The 21,310-nt window shown below is 32.0% G+C and overlaps 1 protein-coding gene across 1 annotated transcript in view; it reads right to left on the reverse strand.

The window, feature by feature from the left end:
• The window catches only part of LTN1 (listerin E3 ubiquitin protein ligase 1), a 95,276-nt gene that overhangs the window by 43,615 nt on the left and 30,351 nt on the right, over positions 1 to 21,310 (reverse strand). The window contains exons 5-16 of the mRNA XM_074300606.1: positions 19,702 to 19,754; positions 15,683 to 15,863; positions 15,017 to 15,190; positions 14,314 to 14,504; positions 13,119 to 13,266; positions 11,664 to 12,488; positions 10,099 to 10,140; positions 6,877 to 7,066; positions 4,466 to 4,705; positions 4,013 to 4,166; positions 3,279 to 3,426; positions 2,657 to 2,843 (exon numbers count right to left, since the gene is read on the reverse strand). Coding sequence (XP_074156707.1) covers positions 2,657 to 2,843; positions 3,279 to 3,426; positions 4,013 to 4,166; positions 4,466 to 4,705; positions 6,877 to 7,066; positions 10,099 to 10,140; positions 11,664 to 12,488; positions 13,119 to 13,266; positions 14,314 to 14,504; positions 15,017 to 15,190; positions 15,683 to 15,863; positions 19,702 to 19,754 — 2,533 coding nt within the window. The remainder of the gene's footprint in view (positions 1 to 2,656; positions 2,844 to 3,278; positions 3,427 to 4,012; positions 4,167 to 4,465; positions 4,706 to 6,876; positions 7,067 to 10,098; positions 10,141 to 11,663; positions 12,489 to 13,118; positions 13,267 to 14,313; positions 14,505 to 15,016; positions 15,191 to 15,682; positions 15,864 to 19,701; positions 19,755 to 21,310) is intronic.

Here is a 21,310-nt window from a genome sequence, read left to right on the forward strand (position 1 = left end):
TCTCTTTTTCCAATTGATTGACTTTGATTTCACAGTTTTCTAGCATTCTTACTTCTTGTAATTTTTCTGTATTTCTTCTCTCTCTCTCTCTCTTTTTTTTTTTACTTTTTTAATTTTCAAGTCCTTTTTAATCTCTTCCAAGAATTCTTTTTGGGCTTGTGACCATTTTACATCTTTCTTTGAAACTTTAGAAGAAGCTATTTTGATCTACTTCTTCTGAGTTTGACCCCTGATGATCTTTTATCACCATAATAGTTACCTATGATTGGGTGGGTTCTTTGTATTTTTTTTTTTTGACAACTTATTTATTGGCTGTTAACTTTTTTAAGTTAAAGTCAAGCCTTAAACCAAAGGTTTTGGGGATAATGTCTCAGACAGCAGGTTTTTTTATGCTACTCTTTTTTTTAATTTTAGTACTCCTCTTAGCCCCAAAGCCACAACTAGGGACCCCAAGCAATGCTATAACCACAAATGCTCTTACTCCCTTGCCATCACTCCCATGGTTACAGGTTTTAGCTCAGGCTTGCACTCTAGAACTGAAACCTGGGACTCTGCTCTCTTGCAAGGTACCATAGACAGCAGAGCCCCACCACTGTGCCACTGTACTCACCAGTGGCATATGCTCAATCTTTCTCCTCACCCACAGCCTGGGACTGCATTTGGTCAGCACATCTGAGATCCACATCCAGCACCAGCACACAGTCCTAAAATCTTCTGATGCCCAAACTATGTGACTCCCACCCTGTCCATAGGGCGAATGTTCCTGAACCTAAGGCTACTGTCTATCTATCCTCATGGCTTGTGATTTGTTGCCCCAAGGTACTTTCACTTTAATAAGACCAGAGCACCATCATGGAAGGCCAGGTGTTTCCTATTGTCTGCCCCAGTTGTTTTAGAACAGTTAACTACTTTCCATTACTACTAATTATTTCTTCTCCTCTAAAGCTCACTTTAACACATCATTTTAAATTATCTGTAGTGCAATTTGAGAGAGGCAGGTTAATTTTCTGCCATACTCTGCTATTTTCCCAGAATCCCCCTATGAAAAAAAAAATTAACATAAATAATACAACCCTCAAAATTTATAATTCAACTCATTTGGAAAAAGCCTTACCCAGACAAAATTTTTAAAAACCATGTTGTTATTTTTGTATCTCTTATTAACTTTTTAAAAATTAAGGAAACAGAATTCAGTGAAGTTCTAAAAGGAACAACAATCTGATACAGAAAATTGATATCTCTAAAAAATACTAGAAATTAAAAAAAAAAAATTTAAATATAGAATTCCTAACTAAACACTGCAACTTCTCATATATCATTTTTTATAGTGTATATATCATGAAACACAATAATTCAGTTCATTAAACATGTATTATGATGATGTATTTATTATTATTATCATCATTTATTATAATTACCCTTTTGGTAATTATATAACTAATTCCTTCTTGGATGAGACAAGACAAATCTACTTTCTGTTTAATTGCTTATAATATCTACTAAAATACTAATATGCTCCCATTAGATTTAATATTTATTGCTCCCAGTCATTATTAATCAGAGAAATGAAAATTAAGACAACTTTGAGATACCACTATACATCTGTCAGATTGGCTAAAATGATAGGGAAAGATAATGCGGAATGTTGGAGGGAATATGGAAAAACTGGGAAACTGATACATTGCTGGTGGAATTGTGAATATACATCCAGCCATTCTGGAGAGAGATTTGGAACTATGCTCAAACTATGTGCATACCTTTTGACCTAGCAGTGTTACTACTGGGCTTATATCCCAAAGAGATTTTAAATAAGGGAAAGGGACCTGTATGTGCAAGAATGTCTGTGGCAGCCCTCTTTGTAGTGGCCAGAAACTGGAAACTGAGTGGATGCCCATCAGTTTGAGAATGGCTGAATAAATTGTGATATATAAATAATATGGAATATTATTGTTATGTAAGAAATGATCAGCAGGATGATTTCAGAAAGGCCCGGAGAGACTTACATGAACTGATGCTGAGTGAAATGAGCAGGATATCAGGAGATCATTATATACTTCAACAACAATACCATATGATGATCAATTCTGATGGATGTGGCCCTCTTCAACAATGAGATGAACCAAATCAGCTCCAATAGACCAATAATAAATTGAACCAGCTACACCCAGCAAAAGAACTCTGGGAGATGACTATGAACCACTACATAGAATTCCCAATCCCTCTATTTTTGTGCACCTGCATTTTTGATTTTCTTTACAGGCTAATTGTACACTATTTCACTATTTCTTTTTGTACAGCAAAATAACTGTATGGACACATATACATATATTGTATTTACCTTATACATTAACATATTTAACATGTATTGGTCAACCTGCCATCTGGGGAAAGGGGTGGAAGGAAGGAGGGGAAAAGTGGGAACAAAAGGTTTTGCAATTGTCAATGCTGAAAAATTGCCCATGCACACATCTTGTAAATAAAAAGCTATTAAAAAAAAAAAAAAAAGATTTGATATCTATTGCTTACATCGTTCAACTTCCCTCAACACTAAAGCAATGTTATATTCAAAAAATTAAAATTGTAGTATTTACTATTCTTTTTCACACATTTTATATAAAACAGCTTTGCTTATTTTCATCAAAAAAGCAATACTTACTGATTTTTTCAGTTTTATTATCTTCAAGAATTATTTCCTCTTTCAGAGACAACAAGACTATTTTGCTTAATAATGCTGTGGTACACAAATGGCTTGGAAGTTTCACTGTACTATGTTCTTTGAAATCTGTTTTGGAGTGTTCATAGTTCAAACTCAATCTTCCTTCCAGAAGAGGTTTATGTAACCACTGTTAATTAAATTTTAAAAAAAGAGTGAGAGAATGAAATTCTCCTGCTATATCATTGTACTGATAATTGTTAATTCTGAAAAACCTGGAAAAAATATGGTCAGGGATACGCAGTGCAATAATAAAATTCCAAATTTATACTATAAGAAAGGTGTACATTAAGATTCAAAGAAGGAATAGAAAGTTTTACCACTCTTATCAAATTTCATAGTAGACAGAAGATCCTAATTTGAATGAACTTCAAAATAATCACTAAGAGAGAGCTCTGCACCAGCCTTGAATCAGGAGGACCCGAATTCAAATCTGGTCTCAGACACTTAACACTTCCTAGCTGTGTGACCCTGGGCAAGTCACTTAACCCCAGCCTCAGAAAAAAAGAGAGAGAGCGCTCTGAAGGAGACAATGCTTAAAAGAGTTTTTCAATCTCTTACATACCTGTGTAGAAAGAGAATGCCTCAAATTTTCCCATTCACTATCATTTGGCATTATATTTTCAACATAAAGTCTCAGAAGAAAAGATGAATTATAAGCTTCTAGAAGATTAGTTAGTAAATCATCAACAGTGGATATCATAACTCGAAGACTAAAAACAAAAAAAAAAATATGTTGCATGTTATTTTCATTTAAGGACAATTGTATAAGGTATTATCTTTATTGAACTAGAGACAGATAAATAGTTTTCCCACAATATATAAATTTATAAATGAAAAATACAAGTCTTTTAATTTTAAATCTCATTTTATTCACATGTCTTTTGAAATAGTACCATAAACCTTAGAAGAATTTTATCTATCTGGACAAAGAAAATGAAGAGAAAAATAACACCTCACCTTTTTACCCTTACAGTTTAGAACTATTCTGTAGAAAACCTGTCTCTAGTTATATCCATCTTTCCTGAAAAACTTCCATTTCAGAGATACTGGGACCAGAAAACCAAAGGGTGCTCCCAGTAAGAGTACACATCTTCTAATTCTTCTAATACTTTAAATACTTCCCAATGTCTAATTATCTTTAAAGGGATAGCATAGTAGCTTTTAACATTCATTAGTAAGAAATCATCATTCAAGAAACTTTTATTAATTTTATACAAATATACAACCATGTACCATAAATCAACAAAGCTTTCTATTTTGACAAAAAGAATAAGTTAAAGAGGATAGAAAACTTACCTTTTAACATCCAAGGATGAAGACTGAATTTGATCCTTGAGCCAAAGAGCAGATAAATGTAAGAAGGTGCTCTGCTTATTTGCATTTCCAAATTGAAGAACCAGAGAACGTAAGCCACATAACCAAGTATGCTTCAGTTTACAAACAAGAAAATCTAAAATCAAGAAGTTGATATGGAATTTGTAACACAAGACATCCAAATATGTTACTCATCTGAATTTGGTACATTCTCATGCAAGAACAATCAGATTATTTAGATGTTTTATCTCTAGAAACGCTTTAACACATCTTATGTCTTAAAAGAGAACATGATGCGCATTTCTAACCTTCTAAAACAATGTTTTAATTTCCACATTAAAATGAGAACATGTACAAATGCACTTTCCAATTTCCAAAGTTGATTTTCCCAAGAATAGAGTTAAAAAAAAAATTCAGAAGTATGCATATTGCTACCTGATAAGTGCGTAAAATCCTGATTCTGGGCACACAACTGAAAGATGGTTAATAACAATTCTTCAGATGATGGCATTAAGCAACATCCTTTCATAGAGATGAAAAAGCTAGAGGCCACATCACAGATAGAAGATACAGGTGACTCAGTATTTCTAGCTTCTGAAATATTCTTTGCTTTGGATAGAGCTGCATTAAGTTTGCTGATAATTCTTTCAACATAAGATTCTCCAATCAAGTAATCTATGAAAAAAATTTTAAAATAACAAAATATTACAAATGTTATCACTGCATTTTCAAGCATTTCTATTTAAATATATTTTATTAGTGGTCATCAGAATAATTCTCCAAATATATAGGTGGCATAGCATGGCATGGCATGGCATGGGAGATGAAAGATAGACTGCAAAGTCATGCCTCTGATACCAGTTATGTAACCAAGGGGAAGCAATTAACCCATCAGTGGCTTAGGAAGCCTCTAAAACTAAGTTATAGATATTGCAAGTCTACAATAATGGAAGGTTCTACTTCACAGTAATGAAATCAAAGATCCAAACCAAAAAGAAACTAACATACATGAGCCTTAATATACATACACAAACACATACACAGAAAACCTAAAATAACTATTCTCAATCTATATCCTCAAACTTAGCTCAAAATTGCATAGAATAAAAATGTTGATGTTTTGTAAGAAAAGCAGATTAACTTAACAAAACTCAAATTAAATTAAATTTCTTAGGGGGCAGCTAGGTGGCACAGTGGATAGAGTACCAGCCTTGAATTCAGGAGGACACGAGTTCAAATCTGGTCTCAGACACTTAACACTTCCTAGCTGTGTGACCCTGGGCAAGTCACTTAACCACAGCCTCCAAAAAAAAAAAAATAAATAAAAAATCCTCAAATTAAATTTCTTCCCAGTAATGCTAAATAAAAGGATTAAGAAAGCACTTTAAAGACACCTACAACAGATTCTGCAAATCAAAATTTTTTACATATAAATAAAAAAAGTCTTACAGTTTCTCTAGGCCTATAACCCAAGAAGCTAACCGAACCTGGATCACTGCTTTGTTGCAACAAAAGGATTTGCATAGGATAATGAAATTGTGAGCTATGACATACAGGGTTACCTAAGACAGATCATAATGGATAGTTCTGATAAAAAGTGATCCATGGAGGAGGAAAGGGCAAATCATTCCAATATTATTATTAAAATAAAAGAGATGACACTGGATGATAGAACACTCAGGTCTCAAGGTGTCCAGGAAATTTGGAAAGAATGAAGGACAACTACAAGTAACTCCAGTATTAAAGAAGTGGCTGGACCAAGGCCAAAATGAAACTCAGATGCAGCTGTGTTTGATGACAAAAGTTAGGTCCAGTGCGATAAAGATCAGTATTGCACAGGAACCTGGAATGTAAAATCTATGAAGCAAGGTAAGTATTATATAGTCAAACAGGAGATGGAAAGATTAAACATCAGCAACTTATAGATGAGAAGTTAGTGAACTAAATGAATTGGAATGAATGAATAAGTGATCACCATATAGACTACTGTGTGCAAGAATTCCTTAGAAGAAATGAAGTAATCCTTCTCATAGTTCATAAAAGGGTGAGAAAAGTAGTCCTAGGGGTATAATCTAAAAAAATGATAGAACATTATTTGTTCAAAACCAAGGCATTTCATTCAACATCATAATAATACAAGTCTCCAAACACTGATGCTAAAGAGATTTACAGTGATCAGTTCTGTGAAGATCTATATCATTTTCTCGAAATAACACCCAAAAAAGATATCACATTCATCAAAGAGAATTGGAATGTTAAAGTAAGAAATCAAAAGATAACTGCCAAAATAGGCAAGTTTGGTCTTGGAGTACAAAATCAAGCAGGACAGAGACTAATTGTTTTGTAAAAATAACTTACTAGTCATAATACTTTTTCAACAACCTAAAAGATGACTCGAAATACATGAATATCACCAGATGGTCAATATCAAATCAAACTGATTACGTACTTTGTAGCTAAATATGGAGTATCTCTCTCTAATCAGTTAAAACAAGAGCTGGAGTGGCTCAGATTATGAGCTTCTTATTGCAAAATTCAGCTACAAATTGAAGTAGAGAAAGCTATCAGATCATAAAAATAACATTCCTTATGAAGAAACAGATGATAGATTTAAATGACTGGATCTGGCAGATAAAGTTGCCTGAAGAACTATGGACAGGTATTTGCAACACAGTATAGGAAGCAGCAACAAAAAACATTCCAAAAACAGCAAAATGGCTGTCGGATGAGGTTTTACAAATAGTCAGACACAACTAAATAACAATATTAGAAGCTGAACCTGGACAATTCTAGGTTCTCCAAAAAGTTACCCCCAATTGGCAAAATAAACCCACCAATGAACATACCATTTTTAATACGCTGAGACAATACCAAACTTAATAGGGTCCATCTTTCTGATGTAGAGGATTCTGAAGATACTGCAACTTCCAAGTCCTTATTACACAAATGATCAGCCAAAGTTACCAATTTCTCTCCTAGGATATCTCCCTTTAGCCAAATAGATACTAGTAAGTGTTTATCAGAACTTGAACATGCCTGAAAACATAAAAGTAAATATAAGCATTAGCAAGATTTGTGCCAAAGACATGCAAGTTTATTTTAATTCATTAGTTTTTCTAAAATATATCAGTTCCTTGCCTCAAAACCTCCAATTATTCACTACTATCTAAAGAAAACTAAAAAGTATTATAAGCTTTCTTCACAACAATCTTATAAGATAAGCAGTACACATAAGTATACTATATCTCCAATCTACTGATGATGAAACTGAAGATTGAGGAGATTAAACGACTTGCTCATGAGCATATAGTCATTCTCTACAGCAGATGTAAATGCAGATCTAAGGTCAGTATTCTAGCCCCTCAGCTTCTTAAACTGTGGTTCACAAGCCCATAAGGGGTCTTTTATAACAATGCAGGGATCAGGAAATTATTTTTTATCATCAGTATATGTTTGATTTTCTGCATTACCTATATACCTGAGGTAGGGAGAGGAGGATTCACATAAAAATTTCTCAGGCAAAAAGGGGTTATGAGTGCAAAAGCTTAAAAAGCCATGTTCAAGGCAGTGTGCCACATTATTTCCCCCTAGATTCCAAACTCCTCAATTAACCCCAATCAACATTTCAAACTTTTGTTTCCCATTATTTTTAAATTCATAGCCTCTGTTCCATTTAAGTTTGTCTATGTTCATATTTTCACTTCTGTTCATTCTTAATTTCTTAATGTTACTCCCTCTTGCCCCCATACAAAATCTACTGACTGTTTATTTCTGCAACTTCTCCAGACAATGATGATCATTTCTCTCAGAAAAATTCTGTCCATGTACCACTCATTTGGGAATTTACTTATATAACATTCTGTACTTCCATTTTCCAAATGTATATCTTCTTCCCAAAGACTGTAAAGTTCTTCAAGATAAGAACTGTTTTATAATTTCTTTGTATTCCCCACAGAATTTAGCATTGTGCTATGCATACTTTATTGTTGATAAAAATCTTGAGGAATAAATTTTAAATAAAAAACCTAACAAATTTTATTTTCTAGTTCTTTAATTTTACTAGAATTACTAAAACTAATTATACTAAAATTAAAGAGCACTAGATATCTAAAGTAGCAAGTTACTTCTGTATTAAAGATTAAAATTACACTGCCATGAAAAAAAAAAAAAAAAAAGAAAAAAAAAAGAAAAACTTAGGCCCAGAAGCATGTTATTGAGCCCAGATGTCTAACTGCAAATGACCGATCTTCAGGGGAAAAAAATCCTTCAATCCACTTCAGAAACATGCTGATCCATGTTCCTCATGCTCCTTTTGTTTTGGGGATTGAGGAAGAAGGGAAATTGCAACTTGGTTCATTTCAAAGCAATCTGGAAAAAAAAAAAAAAAAACATCCAAAAACCAAGTGCGGATTGGGAAATGCCTTACAAATCATTGTTTGGAAATAATCTATATTTTAAAATGGGCTAAATAGCACAAAAGCAAAGCTTAACATGTTCTATTCCTAGCTTTGCCACTAAATTGCTATATAATCTTAAATAATTTCTTGATCTCTATTTCCTTGCATGTAAAATGAGAGAACTGAATTGGATAAGTTGTAATATTACTTTTGCCTCTAATATTCAAAGACCTTTTGTTCTCAAAAAGCTTATTTTATAATCCTCTTTAGTTTATGGATAATCATAATCAATTTACTTTTTAATTAACCTTTAATCAATTTGCTTTTTAAAATTTGAACTATGATGTTAAATTGTTCAATACATATAAAATAACATAAAACTAAATTACAACAGCAGTAGATTACTGCAGGTTTAAGGAGCAAATCTATTAAAAAAAATTTTTTAACTGCTTAGAAATGTAAATCTGACAGTTAAAACAAAAACATAATATGAAAAGGCAAGAATTTTAGAAAGGCAAACACAAAAATATTTTATTATGCTTAGGCACTATTAAGAAAGGACACAAATCATTTCTCTAGTGATAAAGATAATCTGTGACTTCAATGGTACAATTAACTTCTGAATGAAAAAATATTCTCTATGAATGAAAGATGGCACCTTTTCTGCAATTTTTAGTCTTAAAGAAATACCCAAAGAACTCAGGATCACTCAGCTAGTGTATGTCAGAAGTGGAACTTGAATCTAGGTTTTTCTGCCTTTAAGACAGGCTCTCTATCCACTAAAGTCACATTATCACTCCTAAACTTTTTCCACACAAAATGAAAATGAAGGGATAAGTGAATTATTATTATAGTGACTATATTGTCTTATTTTTTAAAAATTACAGATTCAAAAACAACTATGACAGAATGGACTGAAGATAAAGTATACTATCTACTTTAGTACTAAAGAGAGATGGATTCAAGATGTAGAATGAGATATATCCTTTTGGACATGGCAAATATGGCAATTTGTTTTATTTTTTTATGTATATTTGTTTTAAAATATTTTGTTTTGTTTTTACTGGGTAAGAAAGATAGAAAACAAAGAAAAATAAATACTAGCTGAAAATAATTTAATTAAAAAGCATTAATAATCTGTTGCCTTATGTAAGAAATGAAACTTTATTTAAAAATCAATTTTTCAACATAGTCAATGAGGGAATTTATTTAGCAAAACAGATGTATTATAAAATGTTTGCTTTTTCCTCCCAATGGGGAATGAGATGGTAAGTTAATAAAAATATCATTTTGGATTACTGAAATTAAAATTAATTTAAATAAAAGCTGCACACTGGCAGTAGTAAAACAACCCCCCCCCAAGTCACACTGGATTTCTCAAAATAGGTTCTCCCTTTTTTTCTACTGAAAGCCAGAAGAGAACAAATTATCCCCTCCCAAAAAAAAAAAATCTTCCACCAGTGAATTCGTTGGCAGGAAACACATTCCTGAATTAAGGAAGGAAGGATTTAATAATGGCAAAATTTGCCAGAATACCACATTGGCAAATAAATATGGAAATAGACTTAACTGCACCAGTGACTTATCAATTCTTAAGTTTTAAAAATACTATTTTTTTTCAAAAACTACAAAAAAATTAGCCATAAAAAAAAAAAAAAAAAATGAAAATACCTTTTGTATAATCCGAAGAAGAATATTCCATTTCAGGTCCAACTAAGTGAGGAAAAAAAAGTTACTTATAATCCACTCTATGGCAAAAACAACTTCTGAAACATCAAAATTGCTAAGGCACACAAAGAAAAATTAAAATTAATTACGCTAGGAAAATCACTTAAAGTAAGAAGCTTGGCAATTAAGCTTTCCTAAAATAAAAGAACCTATTCACAATTATAGACCAAAGGCAGCAACTGAAAAAAATTTGTTACTAAATTCTCATAAGAAATCACAGAATTGTGAAATTGGAAGGAACCTCATAAATCAACTAAGTTCTACAAGTTTTCTGTAAGTAAATATTTAATTTATCTATTTTAATATTTTCAGTAAAAGAGAACTAGATACTAAAGCCACCCATTGGCTCTAATTATGATAAAGCTTTTTTGAACTTTTTTTCTATAGTTCCTACTTTTATGTTTCACAGCAAGCAAAACAAATTTAATCTCTCTTGCACATGAATAAGCCCTTCAGATATATTAAGACAGCTATCAAATCTAAATCTTTTTTTAAACAGGTATCCCACATTTGTATAATTTCCTAATAAGATCATATTACATCTTTTCTTTAACCTATCACATTTTCAACATATCTTTATATCATATTCTTTAATTTATAGTCTTAGTGGGTCCCTCCCCAAAAAAGTAACCATATTCCAGTGTTTAACATATTTTTCTGGCACATATCAAGCACTTAATAAAAGTCTTGACTAATAAATGACTTCTTGTTTTTGTCCTTTGTTCTCAAAGAGGACCATGACATGCAGGTGAATTGGACTTAAGTAAAGAAGGGCTGTGGAAGATCACCTACTTTCACTTCCCCTCCAGAACCATTTGGGTCTAGTAGAAAGATATAGATCAAGAAGACTGGAAATGGCCCTGGACACCTTGGCCTTTTTAAGCTCAGGTCTTCAAAAAAAAATCTTATTTTGACTGAGACCACACCCATTCAATAATTAAGGCTAGGTAGCAATTGTGACCAAAATAAATAAATAAATAAAGAGCTAAGTAGGTGAAAGGAGATTCTTTTACCTAGTCTACATCAATGAATAAAATGACTTGACTATGGGAATGTGAATACAAAGTAATCAAAACAAAACAAAACAAAACAAAAAAAAAAAAAAAAAAAAAAACCTTTCTAAATTTCAACTTATGGAGATTCTTTTACCTAGTCTACATCAATGAATAAAATGACTTGACTATGGGAATGTGAATACAAAGTAATCAAAACAAAACAAAACAAAACAAAACAAACAAAAAAAAAAAACCTTTCTAAATTTCAACTTATTCCACCTACTTTCAAGGTGCTCATAGAATGATATCCATTAAAAAAAAGCAATAATAATAGCTGCTATTTACTGATTAAGTTTTACTAAATGCTAACATCATATCATTTAATCCTTCCAGGAATCCTATGAAGTAATAGTACCCCCCCATTTTTAATGCGTTAGAAAAATGGTTACTCAGAAAGACTTGACTTGAGCACAGCTACTAAGTGTCAAGAAGTAGGAGTCAATCTAGTGATACCTTTGTTAAATCATCCAGTATAGTTTTTCTTTCTGAATTAGTTTCACAGCAAAAGAGGATGCTGTACAAAATATCAACCAGAAAATCCGTGTTTTGCTTCTTGTCTTCACCAAGCCAATTTAATAATCTTTGATACATAAATTGTATTGCAGGATTGTCACGGATAGGTTTTACTATTTCTTGAGGTAGTGGAGTGAAGTTTCTGTTACTGGCATTTTTTTGTTCGGCTAAGTCCAGCAGAGCTTGGAATATCTGGCATGAAGAGAAAGACTTTAGAAGAGAAGATAAAAAGCTTAAATGCTGTTCTGATTTCAGTTCACCAATATGTTCAATACTCTGTTCTGCAAGTCTACAAACTAACTCATACAAAGGTCCTTTCCTTAGATGAGTTACAGGAACTGGAAGAGCCTCATCCCAACAGAATTCAGAATCTTCACCATCCTCTTCTTCACAACTATCTGTTTTGTTCTCTTCTGTTTTGTTCTCTGTGCTACTTTCAGGCACCTCAGTTATATATTTGATCCTGCAAACTTTTCTTTTGTTTTGTTTCCATGTATTTTCTGCCTTTTGAAGAACTTCTAATAAAGTAGATATGCCCAATAATGATTTCCCATCAGTTTCTTTCGCATTAATTTTCTCAAGACAAATTTCTGATAGACTTGTCCAAAAAGTTTTCAGTACATTCTTCAAAGTTTCAACTACTGTATCATCTCCTTGAGTTTCTGCTTTAGTTTCCCAGGAATTTAGTGTTTCTGCTAACTGATCAAAGAGCTGTTCATTCTGCAGTCTTGGGTCTCTCAATGCTGTATCAACAAAAGGGATCAACTAAAAATCAAAGGCAAAAAAAAGCATTATTTTTTTTTTTGAGGAAAAAGAATGTGAGTAATATGCTCCTGACAAACTGTGAGAATACACAGAAGTTGTTGAAAAATATTTCTCCCTACAACTCTGAAAGTTAAAGATCCTATAGTCATAACTAGAGTCTTCTTGATATACTTCTGTAAACTTTCTTTTTTAGCCAGACCTGTGATTTCCCTTCAGTAGGAGGGGAGAGAGAAGCTCTTAGGGAGTAATTTCCCTCTACTAATGCAAATTTGGAGCAGCAAAACATTAAGTGACTTATTCAGAATCATAAATCCAACACATTTTTCTGATTCTGAGGTTAGCTCTCTATTTTTTTCCTTAAGCAACATGACCTCTTTTAGATATGAAAAAGATAAAACGTTTTCTTTTTCATATTTGTGTTTATCCAAATCTTTTAACTTCACTAAGGGCTGATAGATGACATAGCATATGGTTAAGTCCTACTTCACCATAATTTAGGTTTGGATGTAATAACTATAGGATTGTAGAATATAAGGTTACTCAATGAATAAATAAGAATGAGTAAAAAATTATAAACATCAATATTAAAAAGTAAGATATTTTAAAAATAAGTTATTATTTTATAAATACCTGATCATTGATAAGCATCTTCTGCATTTTTACTGATTCTTCTTTTATACCTAAATGTTGCTGCATTATAAACCGTAAACACTCAAAAAATGCAGATATTACTGCAGAGCGTTCTGAATGGTTGGTTAGGATTCGTTCTGTTGATAGCCTAAGACACATATTAAATGATAAGAACAATAATTTTGCAATTTTTATTGCTGAATTATCTCATACTCGAATAATTAATTTAAAAATAAGAAACATTATGGCACAAAAATATAGGTATTATAGAAACATTCTACCAACACCAGAATGACACATTCTTAAAACTACTAAACAAATGAGAATAACACTTAATTTTCTCACTATGGTACCTCAGGCAAGTCACTTAGTAAATCTTCTGGGTTTCACTTTCTTCTTCTATGGAATGAGGGGTATGAACTGGATAATCTTTAATATTTATGAATAATAATATGAACTGGATAATATTTAATAATAATCTATAATCTTCTATACTTATAATATAGCTTTGGAGATATAGTGGATAAAACACATAGGAATTGCAGCCTGTTCAAGCTTGAAAGAACTTTAGGTGATGGGATAAAAGGGAGCTTGGAGGCCATCTAAGCCAACTCCCCCCCACTTTACTAATGAGTAAACTAATGAGAATTACAAACTATAAATATTCAATGCGGGATTTGAATTTGAGTCTTCCTGACCCCAAGTCTATCATTCTCACCACTTACCCTCCAAAGCTATCAGTACAGAAGATTATATACTATTATAGATTATCTAGTTCAATCTCTTTTTTTTTTTTTCAATCTCTTTATTCTATAGAAGAGAAAATGAAACCTAGAAAATTTAAGTGACTTGCCTAAAATATCTCAGCCACAGAACTAGGATATGAACCCTTCAAACTTTTGATTCCATAATGATCAGTAAGTCATCCTTATCCTCTCTTGTTAGGCTTCCATACTATTCTATTGAACACTTACCAACAAGGTAAGTATTAACTACTTAAGTATATTAACGTATATTAACTATAAATTGCTCCCTCATCCTGTCAAAAAAACACCTATAAGTTCACACATCTAGTTCAAGACACAAAAATATTTCTATGTATTGATTTTTTATCCATAGAGACATATATTTTGTTTCCTACTTCTATACTTCTCGAAAGAAAATTATACTTAAAATAAGATTTAGGATATCTTACCCTTTAGTTATATAACTGAAAAAATTTCTGAAGAATTCCAAGTTCAAATCTGAAGCAGAACTAGGGATCTTGCTAATAAAAGGCAAGAGATAAGGATATATAACCGTAGCCAAGCCTTTTCCTCCTTCAATAAGAATAGTTGACAATTTGGGAAAAACATTTTTTTTTGCATTTACATGACTCCAACAGTCCTACCAAAAACAAAAAATAGAAATAAAATGAATCATTTAATTCATCTCTCAATTCATCCCTTTCTTGTAATGTTCTCCACCACTAAAAAAAAATGAAATTAAAAAAAAAAAAAGATTCAGTCATTCCATAAGCATTAGTCATATTCTTGATATAGTCAAAATAAGATAAATCAGTGTTGATCAGAATTCACAAGGATAAACATTAGATTCAGAGTAATTCTACTAGGGTTACTGTCCAAAACTGACAACTCAATCTATGTTTTAAGACTCATATATGTTGCCCTTATTTGTCTAGAAATTATTAGGTATTAATGATTGTTGGTTTTAAGTAAGAAACTAAATGTAAGTTTTGTGAATTGCATATTTCTATATCCAGGTTAAAATTTGTACCAAGATTTAGATGAAACTTCTACCATCTTTTTGTTTTCATAATGGACTTCTTTATGTTTAAAAACAGATATTCACCATTAACAAACAAGGGACAAAAATAATTTTGTAATTCTCTTACATACCTCAATTGTAGTAAGGATATAAAGCACAGCTTCCCAAAGTGGTGGACAAACTATTGGATCACTTTCATCAATGTTAACAAGAACTGCAGGAGATATTTTGGATGATTCAGCTTTCACAGACTGAGGAATATACTGACAAAAGGCAGAAACTAACTCAAAAAAAGCTGAACGAACCTAAAGGAGATAACAAAGAGAAATAATATAAAAGTTACAAACACTTGAAAAAGCTGTGTTAAAACTGAGGCCTAGTTTGTTTTTTTTTAATTTCTCTTACAAATATAAAAATATCAAAAAATAAAATACATAGAATATGGTTTTCTTATTTTCAAAAAATAGAAAGCATAGTTAATATGCACATCAAAGAACAACAATTTTCAAACCTATTAGTCAGAATTTCAATTAACTCTGATTTTCCATAACAATACAAGAAATTATGAATGGCTCCAAGTTCTTGTGAGGAGAAATGTAGATCCTCTTGAAAATTAGATATGTAAATGTCAAATATATATACAACCAAAATATTAATGACTAAAAAAATGACAGAATTTACTTTAAGTAAGCCATCAGAATTGATCAGAGAAATGTAAATAGGTATTTACTTAAGGTATTATTCTAAAGTGGAGAGAGATTAAGATAGACATTAAATTTTTAAAAGGACAAAAATACCTGGGATGAACTATGTTTTCCATACTTCCAAAACTTGTTCTGTGATAGAAGAGGTTTGAGTTTCAGCTCTACAGAGGGAATCTCACTAGGAGGCAACATGCAAAGCAGTTTCTTTAAAGCCAACAGGGAAGAAGTTAAAATTCGAAAATATTTGGCTTCTCTTTCTTCTTCTGCAACAGTTCTTAATTTGAAAGGGTAATGGAATATGTATTAAATATGCACAAAACAAATAATAAAAATAATAATTATATATTATTAAGACACAAATGCTCATTATAAAATTATTATAGCAACTACCAAATTAATCAATAAGCACATATTAAGTATTTACTTTGTCAAAGATTGTGATAAAGGGAATACAACAAAGGGAAACAATCTTTCCCTCAAGGTATTTTCATTCTAGAGGAGACAAAATATATATGTATATAAACACATATAGATATATACATATAAACATATAGATATAAGCATATACATGAAATATGTAATTTTTAACAGAGTGCCTTACATAATATAGGTGGTTTTTTTTTTGGGGGGGGTTGTTTTTTTTAATTGAGGTAATTGGGATTAAGAGACTTTCCTAGAGTTATACAGCTAGGAAGTGTTAAGTGTGTGAGGCCACATTTGAACTCAGGTCCTCCTGACTTTAGGGCCACCTAGCTGCCTCATATGCCCCATAATGTAGGTGTGTTAATAAAGATTTGCTAAATAAATGAACATTTATATTCAGAGGTTTTAGTCTGGAGGATTCAAATCCTTGCCCCACCCTCTGTGGCTGACCTCTAAGGCTTTCTTTTCTCTCTTAGTGAGAATAATCAATTAATCAATAAATATTTATTAGGTTCCTACTATGACAGGTGAAAGATAAGATGACTGAGGAAACAAAAATATATACTTCCAAGAATATCAATTTACTTATCAACACATGTCTATTGCCCAACAAATTGAGAGTAGTAGCCTTCCTCACTTTGGCACTAAACTCCAAATACAGAGGAGACAAACTTTTATGCATTAAAAACAATTAATCAAAAAAAACCAATTAATTAAAAGAAAATAATTAACCAGGTTACAAAACTAGGTAATCTGATTTCTAATTGAAGTAAAGATTGGGGAGAATGAACAGGAGCAATTCCCTGAAATGAGAAAAAGAATTATCCTACTTCCCCAAAATTTCTGTATACAATTAAATGAAAATAGTACAAGGCCAATTTTCAAATAAAAAAACATGGGTTGCTTGAGATATGTAATTGTGAGGAAACACTTTATTTCAATCTTTGGATCTGACTGAATATTAAACATAACCTAGAAATCTTTAATTAAGAGTCTCTAAGCAGCAGGTAAAGATGATCCAACTTCCTACCCACACATACCTAGGTTCAAACAATAAAATAAAGTCCTCTCACAATTATTAAAATTTTCTCATAGTTCTTAGAAATTTGACTAAACCCATAACTGAACAGGAAGGGAGCTGAGTTCACGCTAAAATTAAGTCACAAGATAGAATCAGTGTGGCTCACAATCTCCATTATCACTTTCTGTTCTAACATCCTTAGTTCCCTCACTACAATGTGTCAGATACTTTGCAATTCCTGCTCTTAAGGGACTCACAATTTAATGGGGAAAATAATAAACATATATATACAAGATAAACAGGAAATGAAGAAGCTAGAATGAAGAGGGATTGGCAAAGGCTCCTTGTAAGAAGATGAAATTTTTCTTGGAACTTAAAGGAAATCATGGAAGCCAACAAGCAAAGACAAGAAGGGAAAGAATTTCAGGCATAGAAAACAGCCACCGAGAATATCTAGAACCAAAAGATGCGTGACTTGAGTTCATGAGATATCAAAAAGGTCAATATCACTGATCAAAGAGTATATGGGAGAGTAAGGCTGGGAAGGTAAGAGGAGGCAGCTAAGTTATGGAAGGCTTTGAATGCCCAGCAGAGGAACTACTATCCCATCCAGGAGATTATAGGGAGACTTGAGAGTTTAATCATCAAACATTCAATTTAGGAAAATCATTTTATTGTTCTCAAAGAGGACCAATGATATCAGGAAGGAGATTTCTTGACTTGCAACTGAATTGGATTTAAGTGAGGCAGGGCTATGCAAAGTCTCTAGCCTCCCTCTCTCTTTCACAGCCTTCTGGATCTAATCTTAGAGTTAGCTTTTACTCTTCCCTCTCCCTTTCTCAATTCCCCCTAACATTACTGCATTTCAAATTTATCCTGTACATACCTTGTTGGTACATAAGAGTTTACAAGTTGTCTTACCATCAGACTGCAAAACTCCTTAGAAGGATGAACTGGAGGTTTTTTTGTTTTTTTTTTTAAGGATTTTTTATTTCTCTCTCTCTGCATTTAGCATATATTACATGGAACATAACATAATTTTAAAAATGCTTGTTAAATCACTGACTCCTATATCTTCCATATCCAAACTCTTGCCAAGTCACATTGACTCTATTATTCCCTTTTCTCTACACAGCTGGTTACCTTAAGTAAGGTCCTCATTACCTCTCATCTTAATTATTTCAAAAGCCTATAAAAACTAGACTTCCACAGCTTTAAGATTTTTCTTCAAACCTTCTTCTGAAGAGTTACCAAAATTATCTTTGTGAAGCACAAATTTAATCACATTCCTCTGCTCAATCTCTTCAATGGCTCTTTATTGCCTCCAAAATAAAAATTTTTTGAAATCTTCAACATTTGCACTCAGACGCCAGCCTATTTTTCTAAACTTACTCTACATTACTATCCTTTCACAAATTCTCTGTTCCAGTTGACTTACTGAATAGGATTTCCTCTCCAACTTCCATGTAATAGAACACATTAAAAACATACTAGGCATGCATTCCCTCTTCAAGTCCCACCTCTTAGAATTTCTAATTTATTTCAAGGCTAAAACTCATATCCTATTTCCTATGAGAAGTCTTTCCAAATCTGCTCATGTTAAGTACCCTTCTCCCTTTTCCTCAAATTCTCATGTAGATAAGTATCTTCAGTTAGATATTATGATAAATGAATTGATAGCAAAGACTCTTTAATGATTCTATATTTTTTAGGCCCAGTGCTTACACATAGCAAACACTTAACTGGGTAGGATTTAAGTTCCCATCATACATTATATGTCTACAGCATGTATTATACATATATACATCATATATATTATGGCTGTTTTAAAATTACAATATACAGTCTCTACTCCTAACAATATACAACATTTTTTCCACTATCCCTCTCATCACCACTTTGGAAATAATATATTACACTAAATAAGGGATTCTAGAGATTATAAAATTATTAAAGTTGATGATGATAAGATGATCACTGGCACTGAAATGACTGAATCCAGAAATAAAATACCTCTTTGATGAAGACTCTAAAGTTTAAACAGCTTCCTGTCATGTTCACAGGGTTATTTATGATTCTTCAATCATTCTCTATAAGCAGGGCTAAATGGGAAAAGGGCTGCTACTACATTTGACGAGGAAAAAGTTAAGGTGGAACAAATTAAAATATTTTATTTGCAAAATCAAAACACGTGGGAAAATATTTTGTAGTGAAAATATAATGGGTGATTTTGAACACTGCAAGAAGACACACAAGTAGGTGAATCACTATAAATTCTTTCCACAACAAAGTTCAAAAATTATGGAAATTAGGTCTTCCATTCTCTAGAGATTCCCAATTATTAGGGTTAGAAATTATTTATTTAAATCATATAATGGAAAAACAAAAAAGAACATTAACAAAACATTAAAGTCAAAACAAAAAACAAAGGAGGACTATCACCTTTTGTTTTTCATATGTGTCCAATGTAACAGAGCAAATATACTTGGAAATAATTTTTCTTCATTTACTTTGATAAAAAATACTTTAGTGAATAAAATCTTTATTTAGAATCATTTCTTTTAACTCAAATTGTCCCTTAATAAGTAACTAATTATATCTAGGTGAATTCATAATGAAAAAAAGTGGCCTCTTAATATGAGATAAATAGAAACATAGTATAACTTACTGTGGGTCACTAAGTGTATCTGCTGTTTCTTTTAGAAGATGATCCTGTAGCACCTACACAAGGTGAAAAGAAACAGAACACAGTCACTTAATAAGAGATTAAATTGCAGTCAATGAAGGACAGATATAGCATGGATCTGTTAAAGTTAAAGCTAGTTCTAATAAGATTTTCAAACTCTTCCTTAGCAAAATTATTTCTAGAGTTGGTACAAGGTAGCAAAAAACAGATTTGAGTTTCTCCTCTTCTGGGGTTTGATACAACACAGACTACACATTTACATAGGTACCACTTAAATTAATCATTTCTACTACCTGTAATATAGCTAAAAACATAGAAAGGAGCAAAAAAAAAAAAAAAAAAAAGAATCTATGAACAGGCAAAATAAACCAAAGATCATACATTTTACCCATAAAATGATTTCGCAGGCTCTTAACTCAATTCTAACAAGTTTCATTGCATTCCTAGTTGACAGGCATTCAAAGCTTAAAATCTGAAAAGAGGTAGTTATGAGAGACAGCACACTAACTGGGATTAGAGGCAAGCCAAGAAGAGGAGCAAACAAGAAAAAACAAAAATGTTCTACCTTTTACTACTTTTACTTATTTACTTTATAAATAAGTACAGAATGGAAACAAAGAAAAAATTATTTCCACTATATTGTAAATGCTTTCAATGTGTTTAAGACAAAAAAAAAAAAAAGTTAGGGGATGAAAGGGAAGGAAGGGAAGGGAGGAAAGAAAGAAGAGAAAGAGAGAGACAGAGACAGAGACAGAGACAGAGACAGACAGACAGACAGACAAAAAAAGAACTTTGACCATAGAAAGCTACCATGATGACAAGGAAAATCAAAACACCATCTCAAAAGAATACCACAAATGCCTACATGTGAAACCACAAAGGGGCATATAAATTGGTCTCAAGCTCAAGGAGCCTTTTTGGAAAAGCTCATAATGGATTTTAAAAATCAAGTAAGAGAATGTAGAAGAAAAACTGAAAAAAAAAAAACAAAAAAACCAAAAACCAAAAAAAACCCAAGAGATATGAAAGAAAACAGTCAACAACTTGGAAAAGGACAAAAATTGACTGGAGAAAACAACACATTTAAAAGTAGGATTAGTAGTGGCAGCTAGGTAGTACAATGGTTAGAGCACCAGCCCTGAAATCAAGAGGACCTGAGTTCAAATATGACCTCAGACACTTAACATTTCCTAGCTGTGTGACCCTGGGCAAGTCACTTAACCCCAATTGCCTCAGGGGAAAAAAAAAAGAATTAGCCAAATGGAAAAGTAAATACAAAAGCTAAGTGAAGAAAACCATACATTAAAAACTAGAACTGGGCAAATTGGAGCTAATAACTCTATGAGACATCAAAAACCAAAAAAGAATGAAAAAAAAAACCCAGAAAGAAATGTAAACAAATAGAAGGAAATATAAAAACAACAGACCTGGAAAATAAATCAGGAGAGACAACTTAAGAATTATTGGACTACTCAGAAACCATGATCAAAAAAGAGCCTGCACAGCATCTTTCAAGAAATCATCAAAGAAAACTACCCTGAGATACTAGAACCAAAGGGCAAAATAATCACTGAAAAGTCCATTGATCACC

Source organism: Sminthopsis crassicaudata, chromosome 3 (assembly GCF_048593235.1).
Source record: "Sminthopsis crassicaudata isolate SCR6 chromosome 3, ASM4859323v1, whole genome shotgun sequence".
Lineage (NCBI taxonomy): Eukaryota > Metazoa > Chordata > Mammalia > Dasyuromorphia > Dasyuridae > Sminthopsis > Sminthopsis crassicaudata.